Source organism: Heloderma suspectum, chromosome 5 (assembly GCF_057233095.1).
Source record: "Heloderma suspectum isolate Gila_16-S chromosome 5, 16-S_ref, whole genome shotgun sequence".
In the NCBI taxonomy this organism is placed as follows: domain Eukaryota; kingdom Metazoa; phylum Chordata; class Lepidosauria; order Squamata; family Helodermatidae; genus Heloderma; species Heloderma suspectum.
The window spans coordinates 75,878,985-75,891,676 of NC_139462.1; the positions used below are offsets into that span (position 1 = coordinate 75,878,985).

The 12,692-nt window shown below is 42.9% G+C and overlaps 1 protein-coding gene across 1 annotated transcript in view; it reads right to left on the reverse strand.

Annotated features, from left to right (window-relative positions):
• Positions 1–12,692, reverse strand: part of LOC146344021 (putative ATP-dependent RNA helicase DDX60) — an 85,198-nt gene that overhangs the window by 11,120 nt on the left and 61,386 nt on the right. Inside the window, 6 exon segments of the mRNA XM_084856415.1 lie at positions 2,980–3,180; positions 4,749–4,853; positions 6,200–6,352; positions 8,993–9,131; positions 10,295–10,438; positions 11,931–12,058. Coding sequence (XP_084712541.1) covers positions 2,980–3,180; positions 4,749–4,853; positions 6,200–6,352; positions 8,993–9,131; positions 10,295–10,438; positions 11,931–12,058 — 870 coding nt within the window.

Sequence of the window (12,692 nt, forward strand, 5' to 3'; positions counted from 1 at the left end):
CCAGCCCTCAAAAAGAACCTGAATCTATCCTTCCCTGCCTCCACCCTGTCTGCCCAGGATGGCAAGGATGATAGGAATGATACCTTGGAGTAGAGGCAGATCCCAAGAACCTTTTATGGGGTGGGCAATGCAAACTTGGAACACAGGCCCCCTCCTACACACATACTAGACTCTGAAACCATATAATCTCATGAGTCATGAAAGAAGAGTTTCTATTTTAATTCTGGAATTACACTTTCTGCATTTCTGAAATTATACTGTGGACCACACTGGGGCTTTTCTGCTTCTACCATTCCACAAAACATCCCCCCCTCACTTTGCCATTATTATTTAACATAACATGCAACCAACAAAATGTGCTGACTATTTTGTAATTTTGGGGTTAGTCCTTATACAGGTATTATCCAGTCAATTAAGTTTTAATTCTAATGGACCAACTCAGCTACAAATATTTCATAAATAGACCAATCCACTTTAAAGCTTTATTTTTCTGGCCCTTTTCATTGCAAAATCATGAATTATCTCCCAAATGTTATTCACTACCTTTTGAAAGCATTAGACTGGAGTCACATGATTCATCTGGTAGTATTTCTCTATCATCAATGGAAATCATGTTATCTTGGCTTTGTTCATCTGCTTCCCTAGGTTGTGTGTTGCCTGAATGAGACTACAGAAAGGTCCTGTCAGTTTTGAAAACTGGAGGACTGATGTCCTTTAGCTTCTTTTAGTTTTCTTTGTTTAACCTCCTTGCATTTCTTGCTCCCTGGTTTGTATTGGTAGCCAGACATGGCAGTAAGATGCATGTGTGAACTGGAAACACTCACATTTTTGGGCCTTTAAATCCTACCAGCAGTACTGGCTCTCACTATCCCTGGGATCAATGTTCCTAATTATTATGGTGCTTTGTTCCTTCTACCAGCTGTCCTTCCCTCCTGCCTATGCACAAGGAACTCTGGGACTGGTAGTTCTTGAGAGAGCATGTCACATATGAAAGCACACATTTTTATCTCTCAAAATATATATTCTATGCATCAGAGAAATAAAACTGCATAAACATATACTCCTGCTGTCCCAGAGAAAGGCCTAGGTCAGCAACTCACTCTTCAGAATGTTGCTTGTTGTGCTCTAACACTGGTTCCAGTCGGATCCAGAAAATCTCACAAGATGTGGACAACGTACATGAATCCAGAGAAAAAGGTTCCTCAAAATATCCTCAAATATTATCTACCATTTATCCTCAATTTGTTTCTTTGTGGTAATGGGGTTGCAGCCTGGGCAGAATACCCACCCCACAAACCCCTCAGTTGGGGGATGGGAAGGGGAGGCTGACTGGAGGCAGGGGAAAGAAAAGCAGCGTGGAAGCTGTATGAGGGGAAAGTAAAGGGAAAGTGATGATAGTGATGGTCGTGGTGCACATGTGCGTGTGTGGAGGCATGCAGAATAGGCATTACTGGGGGTGGGGGATTGGCCCTCTGCTAGGCAAAGCAGAGAGGAAGATTCAAGAGGGCAGAACCACCCCACAAACCACTTTGTTTCAAGTTCCGCTCTACTATGGCTGCCTGTATAAATAGGAGAAATGTCCTACCGCACGTTTGGCTTTCCTGAATGGGGGGGGGGCATGAGGAGAAAGGTGGCTGGGCTTGGTGGTGCCACTGGCCAGAGGAAGGGCTTATGGGTGATATTTACCTACAGGGCCCTTCCTCCTGGCCTCTTCAAAGTGCAGCTCCCTCCCTCTCTGCCCTTATGCAGTGAGAGTCTTAACTGGCTGCTCTTTTGAGGGCCGCACAGGAATTTTTGGCACACAGTCCAATTGGCTGAGTTGTGTGTCTTTTTGCCTGCTTCACACTACAAGTAGGGTGGGAGTGTCTTAGGATGATTTGGTGGGTTTACTTTTGGTTTAATTGGTCACATTCCCCTAGGTAGGCTGGCTTGGGCGCGCTATGTTTGTCTGGATAAGGATGGTAATCATTCTGAGGTCTCGTTGGTGGTGACAGGTGATTCTGAGGCCTCCTGCTAAGGGTTTTGCAGCCCCAGTGGGGAGATAAGGATTACCTCTGGGGCCATCTCCCCTTGCACACCCACTGTTTTGCGGTCCAGGGGGATGTGACAGGGGATGTTCCCCTTCCCAAATGGGGAAACCTTGAGGGGTGCCAATTCTATAACTGACATCCAGCAGGCAAAGAATGTTTCGCCCAATTACATTGCCTAGCTAGTGCCAGCATAGTGGAGTAGCTGCTCGGGGATCCCCCTTTGCAGATCAATTTTAAGAAATGTGGCCCGATTTTCAATCCATACACTTGTGTCGTCTCTGTATTTTCTCACCTCTTCACTGGCAGCTAAGAAGTATTTTGCTACCTGCAGGGATAGGACAGCAGAAGGAAGCAGAGAAGCCACACAAACACACAGCAGCAGTGGTGGGGGGCCAGGGGATACCCAGGAATACACCACAGCATTTTGTTGTGGGCCTCCACTTGTACTGTATCTAATTTGAACTGGGAGAACTTTTCCAGATGCAGGACTCGAGTTAAATCATCCTCTCTTCACAAATACAATTAACTTGTGTGTGTGTCTGTGTGTGTGTATGCATGTGACTGATTGATACGAGATGGCATTCAAAGGATTTTTGCACTTCAGAATAGGATGCCAGGCTTGGCTGCAATGGTCACTATAGATACTGCAACACAACCAACACAAGCATGTTGGACTTGAACCCCTACTGGAGGAAGGAGAGGACTTTCAGGCTCCCCAGTCTAGCAATAGATTCAATCTTGTGCAATTAGGAATGGACATTAACATATAATACTGATTATTAAGGTGTGGAATGAATGAATGAATGAATGAATCAGAACAATTTTGAAAATGGGTAGATTTTGAAAGCATATGCAGGTTTGAAAATTTAAAGTTTTGTCAAAAAAAATTGAGGTTGAACAGTTTAAGTTTTCATTAAATAAGGATTGATTTTTATTGGAGGGTGCTTACCTTTTCTCTGGCATTGGCTTTGTCCTCTGCTTCTGAAGCAAATCGCATGAGCCTCAGTATCAGAGACACTCGCAGAAGAAACCGCCCCTGAATTTGAGGCACATTAGATTTCATGAGCCTTGCTATTTTGGGCAATGGAATATTGAAGAAATATACATTTCCCAACAAGTGATGACCACGTTGTCCAGCACGCCCAGACATCTAGGAAGAAAGAAAAAAATAACCAGTGGCACATTTTAAGTAATTTCCCATCTGATTAAGAAACAAGTGAATGGGCACAATCATGCCACCACAAGTGGCATGTGGAGATGGAGAATATGCACATGCACGTGTCTACAAAGTGAGGCAAATGTGCACTGCCTCGCCCAGCCAGCCAAGGAGAGCAGCACATCGGAACATAGGAAACTATCATATACTGGGTCAGACCATTTAGCCCAGTATTGTTGAGACTGACTGGCAACAGCTCCCCAAGGTTTCAGGTAGGGATTTTTCCTGCCCTACCTGGAGAAGCCAGGGATTGAACCTGGGACCATCTGCATGCAAAGCATGTGCTCTGCCACTAAGCCATGGTCCCTGCCCAGCATGTAACGTACTGCTACAGCTACAGGATGTAGGGATTTGAATCTGAGTCTTCACAGACCAACACTCTAACCACCACACTGGCCTCATCTGCACATCACAGTAAGCCAGGGTTCTGGTGAGACAGTGTCATGGCACTTTCCACACTGTCCTTTCTAGTAAGGCATCCAAGACCAAAACCCTGCTTGCCCTTGTGTACAAAGCGTATGTGCTTGAAGCGCATGTAGGGCCCAGACAGCTGTAGCCGAGCTGTACAGGGCACCTGCATGGAAGATTTCAAGTGTGGAGTTACAATGTGGTCAATTTGAAATAATTGATGTGGAATATCATAATGACATGAGGTCATCCCTCCATTGTGTAGTCAGACAACATGTTCAACAACTTGGAACTAGTGAAGAGGAATAGAACATCTGATGGAGAGAAGTACCTGACAGGCACACACTATAAGTATTCAACAGAATCCTGACTTACCGTCATGTGCAAACGAGGCCAGTACGGTGTAGTGGTTGGAGTGTTGGTCTATGAATACTCAGGTTCAAATCCCTACACAACCATCAAGCTCATTTGGTGACCCTGAGCCATTCATTATCTCTCAGCCTAACCTTCCTCAGAGGGTTGTTGTAAGGGTAAAATGGGCAGTGGAGCTTGGGGGGACAATATGTAAGTGCAATAAATAAATACATTTTAGAAAGAACATTTCTGATAATGGGCAGAGACAAAAGTCACTGAGTGGGTCAAGAACCAGCCAAAGGTAGAAACAGATGGCTTGTGATGAAACATTAGCACCACAATGAAGGGGGCTGTTAATGCTCTGAGGCACTCACTCATGGGCTACTTAAGTGATCAGAAGAGGCACTACACACACACATTGCTTTACACATGCAGAATTACGACTCCACTGAGAGGTGAATGGGAAAACCCTTCTTTGAATGGAACTCTATTGCCATTAAAGTCTCCTGACCTCACAGGAAATGCAAGATAGGGGCATATGAATTTATTAACACAGAAAAGCAGTTACATGCCATTTGCAGGTAGATGATATTAAAATCCATCATAGCCATGGTGAAATACAGCTCCATAGGTAGGCAATGTACTTTTATCCATCTCCCAAATATATGCATTTCTGTCATTTTAAGAAATCATAATGTATAAATCATAATTTATAAAAAGAAATTTGTATGCAACAGTACCCATCTATACATCAGAGCATCCAAATATTCTGAATTTTGTACAAACACAACAGATTTACATGGCACATTGATTCCCAAAGCCAGGGTTCCTGTGGCTGTCACCACCTGGGGGTAAAAACAACAAGCCATCCTTACATAAAGCTACTGAAGTGAAACAACAAAAAATATTGACAGGAACAAGGAAGAGAAAATCAACCCATTCAAAATAATAATTGTATAAAAGTATGTGGCAATTCTGAATGAATACCAGTCATTTGGACCTACTAATATACACTAGAGCTAGATGAACAGATTTCACTAGCTACAGTAGCTGAGTACTCATGGAAAACGGTATAGTTTGAGAACACTGGAGAACAACAAATACAGGGTTTAAGTTTTGTCACTCTATTTTTCCATTTTTATATTTCAACTCCAGCACATAATTTAATAACAAAATAGAAATTATGGAAATTACCTTTGTAAAGGAAGGCAGGACACTGGGCTCTACTAGCCCACCCCCCTTTCGCTGCCACCACCTCTTTGGATCGGCTCCACCTGACCCAAGAGGGCCCCTCTTACTCCCTCCAACCCATCTGAGGGAATCAGTAGCCACTGAATTTAGCACTGACCCAGGGAAGAAATAACAGCAATAACTGGAGGTAGAAGTTTTTATTTACAAATTAAGGGGTAAGGGAATAGGAAGAGAAATAGAACAAGGTACAAATAGAATTACCCCCCAAACCAATTCCCTATTTGGAAACCCGACATAAGCTAAAACAATATAATCCTACCTGGCCTAACTACTCACACCTTGAAATAGAATCCTTTGTTGTGGTCAGCATGCAAACACCTTTCACCCAGACCACATGAAACCAAAGGACAAAAGAGGGATGGCCATTTGTCTGTTTTTATCTGTTTCCTGCCCTGCTTCTAGCTCCTTCGTCATCCCTCCCTCCTCTCAAGGAGGATGAGATAGCTCTTCACACCAGCTGTGCTGGCCTTTTGGCAGGCAGGGTTGGTTTAAGACCTACTCCAGCCTGGCATCTTCAGCCTTGAAGCTGTGCATGCTCCCTTCACTCCAGGTGACTAGAAGTGCAAATCTTCTCGGCACCCTACTCCTTCCTACCATAAAACAATAAAATGCCACCTAAAATAAATGCCTTACACAATGAACCTTTACCCACCACAGCCTTCCCTTCCATAAAGGTCTTCTTCTTTACAACATTGATCTCACTTTTAATAGCTGGGAAGTTAATAAATAATAAAGCAACTTATCTGTAAACACCTAAAGGAAAACAGGGTGTTTTGTGCTACAATCCTATACTCATTTACCTGGGCAGGAGCGCAGCTGAACTGTGTGGGACCTACTTCTGAGTAGACATGTATAGGACTCCAAGTGTATAGGTTAATATTTATGATTTTTTAAAATCGATATTAGATCATGTGTGGGGGGGGGGAGAATTTGGCCAAACCTGAATAAATCCCTTGTTGAAAAGGGTCTCTACAAATTGCTTCCCTTTCGGTTCTACAAAGGCATGATGATACCCTATGCCTTTTAGTGCCAGTTTTTGCAGATCTTCATGCTTTGTTGTGAGTCTTGCATGATCAAATATCTTGTGCACAGCCTAAATAAATGGAAACAAATATATAGTTTATATAATGATATCACTCTTATTTACAGTGAGTTGGATCCAAACTAAGGGCTTTTCTACACAAGGCTGTTAATCCGCTATATGTAATTTTGGTTTTGTCACAGAATTGAGATCTGAGCAATACACAAGGAGTATTTCCTTTCCTGCTTTTCTGCTACATAATCTCTAGGTGGCACTGTGGTATAGCAGAAAAGTGCATATGCACAAGGGGAAAAAGTGTTTCTTTCACTTTCACAAATACCACCACATTTCCCCACTCTAAAAATGCTCACCAAAACTGATCTTTAAAAACAGAAGCAAAACTGGAGGGTCGTGATGTTGTCTAAAGAACCCATAAACAACTGTGAGGGAATGACAAGCACACAATAAATGCCTCATGCAGAAAAGCTCTAAGCGAGTCATGCTTTATACCCATTAGAACTAATGGGACAAGTTAGTCAAAACTACCTTACGGTGATTTCAATGGGAATAAAGTATGACTATCTTCTCTGGTTTCAACTCAATAACTTCAAACTAAATACAATGATCCAACTCTACCCAACACTGGTTAGGCCTCATCTGGAGTTTTGTGTCCAGTTCTGGGACCACACTTTAAGAAGGATGCTGTCAGGAGCGCCCCAGCTGTGTCTTGCAGTCCCCTCCAATAGCCAACTCAGGACTCAGATGATGAGGATTCTTTCCAAGGCTTTATTCCTTTATGACTCTTTCAGATACTAATCACTAGCGACTAAGCAAGGAACAGCACTAGGGAAAGATGGCAGAGTAGCCTAAGCTCCAGGTAAGGCAGTTAGTCCCTGTTTGAAGGGGAACCACAGGAGGACTCTGAACTTATGGGCTATGGAGAGATCCTCCCTCTTTCCCTTGGGTCCTTGGGACGTGACCGTTGTTTGAGCGCCAAACGAGCGCGACACCTCCTTTCAGCGCCCTCCATCTGTCATCGCTCCCTGCGTCTGCAGCAAGCGTCCAGCAAGCCCCCCTCCAGCACTCTCTCATTGCCAGAGTCACTATCTATCCCAGGAATGCTGGCAGGAGGAATCTCTGCCAGCTGCTGTGCCTGTGAGAGATGAGCGAGCTCCTCTCCCACGGATTGCTGTTCTTCCTCAGAATCAGAACTGCTCTGGGGCTCTATGGGCTCAGTTTCCACCCTAACAGATGCAGACAAACTGGAGAGGGTTCAGAAGAGGACAACGAAGATGATCAGGAGACTGGAAACAAAGCCCTATGAGGAGAGACTGAAAGAACTGGGCATGTTTAGCCTTGAGTAGAGAAGACTGAGGGGAGATATGATAGCGTTCTTCAAGTACTTGAAAAGTTGTCACAGAGAGGAAGGCCAGATTCTCTTCTCGATCATCCCAGAGTGCAGGACATGGAATAAAGGGCTCAAGTTACAGGAAGCCAGATTCCGGTTGAACATAAGGAAAAATGTCCTGACTGTTAGAGCAATACAACTATGGAACCAATTAGCTAGGGAGGTGGTGGGCTCTCCCACACTGAAGGCATTCAAGATGAAGCTGGACAGCCATCTGTCAGGGATGCTTTGACTTGGATTCCTGCATTGAGCACGGGGTTGGACTCGATGGTCTTATAGGCCCCTTCCAACCCTACTATTCTATGATTCTACGAAAAAGGGACACCTGTCACTGCTGTCTGGTGAGCTGGAGGGGATAAAGAGATCTGTGGGGGTGTCTAGGAAGAGCAGTGGGGGTGGGGAGTAGGAAGGGCAGTGGAAAGGCAGCAAGGGAATAAGGGACAGTAGTGGGAAGCCAGCAGAGGGTTAGGAGAGCCAGCTGGGAGCAACCTTGGTGGGGTGAGTTGTGTGATTGTATGTCTGAATGGATGGGAGCTCCATGTGTGTGAAAAACAAAGACGAAGAGAGAAATGGTTTTGAAGTGATCCAGAAAAAGGGGGGATTTTGGAGGAACCCTGAAAAAGAGTGTGTTTTTTCATGTGTTTGCAGTGAGGAGATGTGTGCATGCATGTATATATGCATGCATGGTGGATACATGGTGTGTGTATAGGGGGGAGGTGAGAAAGAGAGTGTGCGTGAGTGGTATCCAGAGAAAGAAAAAGAGATGGAGGGAATATGTTGGCTGGCAGAGAGGGAAGGACAGAAAAAGAATTTGCCTTCTGTGAAATAGGTTTCTGTTGGCACTGAAAACTGTGGGTTCAAAGGAGTTGTTTGGTATGTTGGGGCTCAGACCCCACCTCTGCCATGTACTCAATCTTTTGAGCAGGTTACTTGTCCTTGGCCATGCCTTCCATGGCAGCTATTTTGTGGTGGTGCCCAGGACAGTTTCTCAAATCACCATATGTGCCCATGTGCCTACAAAGATTGGAGACCCTTGTACTAAGGTATTTGCTTATATAATACAAAAAATCATCTACTGGCAGGTAATTTTAGGAGGATGTCATACCCTTGAGTATTCTTTTGACACATAGATACATTTAAAAGTATTAGATTTCACAGTAAAAGGTGGGCTGTCGCTCTATAGCACATCACTTGATTTTGCACAGCCCTTGTGGTTTCTCATGACAGCTTTTCAGTGAAGGGTAAGAGATTGTTCTTCAGAACCCTCATTTTAATATTAGAAATCAAAATATATTTTTTCTCACCTTCATATCAACAGCTTGATGATTTGCATAAGTACAATCCGCAAGTATTTCAGAAATTTTCTCAGGTTGTTTCATTACATTTTCAGGTTCCACCTTCCTAATTAGTGTTTTGTCATTGTTACAAGATGTTTTCATGTCACTGCACAGAGGTATACATTTATTTCAGTTCATATGTTCCCAACTAAAGATGATGCCAGTGTTTGTAATTCATAGTTTGGAATACAAACGGCAATGACTCAATAATACTTATCTTTAATCCAAGATGCAGCATTGATTTACGAGTTCCTTTTCAGCTCAGAATGTTATCTGAGCTGCCAAAAAAAAAATCCTCTATCCCTGCCTACATATATTCCTCCACTGAAGACATCTCTCTCACCTTGGTGCCTTGAATCTACACCAGCATCCAAGGCATTAGGGACCCTATGAAACGTAATTTTCCCAGGAGGCCCAAGTGCTTTGTAGAAACATGAGGCACTCTGGGAGAGCTACATTTCTTAGGATCCTTGATCTGCTGCTGTACTATCAATCCAAGGAGTGCTAGGCAGGATTTGTTGAGGGAGCTGTTTGTTTGTTTGTTTCATTTATATCCCACCTTTTCCTCCAAGGAGGCCAAGGTGGTGTACATGTTCCTCCTTCTCGTCTCCATTTTATCCTCACAACAACCCTGAGAGTCCGTGACTGGCCCAAAGTCACCCAGTGAGCTTCATGGCTGGGGACTAGAATGCAGGTTTCCTGAGTCCCTGTCGAACACTTTATCCACACCACACTGGCTGTCCTGGCTTGTGTATCATCAAGAATGTGACAGTGTCCAAATTGGACTTGGAATGGACTTGGAATAAACTCAATTATTTTCTTTAAAAAAACCCTTCTGGAAAATATGTCAGTTTGCCAAGACTTGTTTCTAATAGTGAGCAAGAGAAGTTTTGCCTATCACTACTCCTACAACCCCAATGCTTTATTCTTCCTTTATACATCAGTACAAATAATGTGTTATTTTGAAGTTTTTATATGTGAGGCCGTTTCATACATGACACAAATGAAAGAAAAAATACTTACCCATTTACATACCCATTTATGTGTATTATTCAGTAGCCTTGAGAGCCTTTTGACTACAGAAATCTACTGAAGTCAATTATTCATTTGAGAAGAAATACTTTTATGTTCTGTTTATACAGAACACATTTGCAGGTCCCATTTATATTCATCCTATACAGTTGATACTTTCTAGTAAGCGTGCACAAGAGTTCATCCTCAGGTACCATCAACATAGTTTTGTACATATCACATTTACTTAACACTTACTCAGTCTGCTTTGTCTTCAGAGACTTGTCAACCTTTTCACACTGTTCTTGCTTTGCGGGGTCTGAGATTAGCTTATCCCTTTCCTTCTCCTCTAAGAAACTGTGTACTTTTTTAGCCAGTTCTTCTGCCCTTTTAATGTTGAATCTTAAAATAGATGTTAAAACCATGAGTTACTTCCCAGTGAGTAATTAGGTCCTTTGAAAATCTTAAAAAAAAAAAAAAGCCACAAAATGTAACCTGACAAATGTAACCCTTGATGCTTATGCAATTGCTTGTTAATCTGCAGTACAGCTTTCACTTTATTCTGACATGATATTTGAAGGCTTTTAAAAAACCTGTATTTTGTTTTTGAAATAAAATGCAACATATGGGCAAGATCCAGCCAACAGCAAGCACTTGGAGGTCTCTTTTAAATCAGTAAGGCTGAAATCCTATATGTTAGGGGTGCAGAACCTTGGTCATGGGGGCCAAATTCAGCTTTCCTGAATTTGGTCCCCATGGAGCCAAATTTCCTGACGTCTCAACCAGGCCCTATGGGGTTCCTCAGATGACCACCCTTTCCCCCTTGTTTTATGGTTTCCTGGCTTTTTCACAAATTTCCCCCCAATTCTTAAAGGCTGAAACTGGCAGTAAGAACTTAAGCTGAAATATACTGGCATTTTTGGCCCTGCCCCTTTTGCCTTCAGCTCCACCCACTACTGGAATGTGGCTCCCAAGAGCTTCTCCAAAATGAAATTTGGCCCTCGGACTGAAAGAGTTTAAACTCTCATGCTATACACATTTACCTGGGAGTAAGTCCGACTGAAGTCAGTGAGACTTATGTCTGAGTACATGCATTATTGTGCTATAAGAGAATAAAGGGTGCATGCTTTAAACTCCCCTTGAAATCAGTGGGATAAAAGGTGCTTGACTTTGCCTGGTTTGTTGTTGTTGTTCAGTCGTTCAGTCGTGTCCGACTCTTCGTGACCCCATGGACCATAGCACGCCAGGCCTTCCTGTCCTGCACTCTCTCCCGGAGTGTGCTCAAGTTCTCTATATTTGTCAGAATGGCAAGGGGAGGTCGATACATTGTTTGGCAGAAGAATATAGTGCTGCACTGACTAGTAATGGCAAACAGGTGAAACTAAAATGTATGAGTGGCACAGTCCTGTGTAATGCAGTCAAATGATACACTGCAATGAGCAATAGAGGCTAATAGGTAACATTAGTAAGAGTGATTCAAGATGCTTTTAATAATGAACAAGAATTTCTTGCACAGAACATTCTTCATCGAGCACGTTGCATTGTGGTACCATTTTTAAGAGATGCTAACACAATTCTGTACAGGTCCACTCAAAATTATGCTGAACTGAATTCAATATGGTTTACTCCCAGGAACGTGGATACAGGATTACAGCCTCTATCATATGAACCACAGTTTGGTACTGCTTACAGGTGTGGCTGATTTTTGTAAAAGAAATTATCATTTTGAACCCTAATTATTCATGTATGTTTGATGGATTTTTGTTTCTTAAATATGAGAATTTTTTTTTAGAATTCTGATAATGTTTTGGCCCTTAGTCTAATTTCACTGGAATGATGTATGATATATAAACTATACAAAACAAGCTGCCCAATTCCTTTTTGTGTGACTTACATGAAAAACAGTGCAGGCAACTTATCCATTTGTCGTAGTTTTTCAACAAAATGTGGAAAGCTGTCCTTCATTTGCTTTTCGGAACAAGATACACCAGGAGGTGTGAGCACTTTTAGCACTTTATTAGCCTAGACAAAACAGCAACAGTTCAGCCATTAAGAATATATAATTTTTGTGGAATATCTTTCTGGATCCTGTTTTTAGACATACTATGATAACCACACAACACCCACAAATATTTTTTTACTTAGTAGAATTGTTTCTCTGTTTCAGTACAAAAGCCTGACTTAACTGCAATTATATTTGATCCAGATGGTCTAAACTCTTTCTTGGAAAGGGAAACTGTGGGGGAATTAAAATATCATAAAAGTTGGGTGCAACAAGACTGACACATTAAGGATGCAATCCTATGCATGTTTAGACAGCAAAAAGTTGTACTGCTCCCAGCATGCCCCAGCCAGCATGGCTGACTGAGGAATGCTAGGAGTTGTATGACTTTTTTCTGTCTAAACATGCATAGGATTGTGCCTTAAGTCAGCAATTCGATGGCCCCTATACAATGTCCTAAGGGCCATAGGACTGTGCAGGAAAATCCTATGAGGCCACAGACACAGCTCCGACCTCAGAAGAGCTTTCTTGATGCCAGAGCTCTCATTTTGGCTCCGCTCAGTCACCACAGAGGTTTCTGCGGTAGCTCCCTCTAGACCTTGTATGGGGGAGAAATGGGCAGGGCCATTCTGGTGGGTGGGGGGGAGGGAGTGG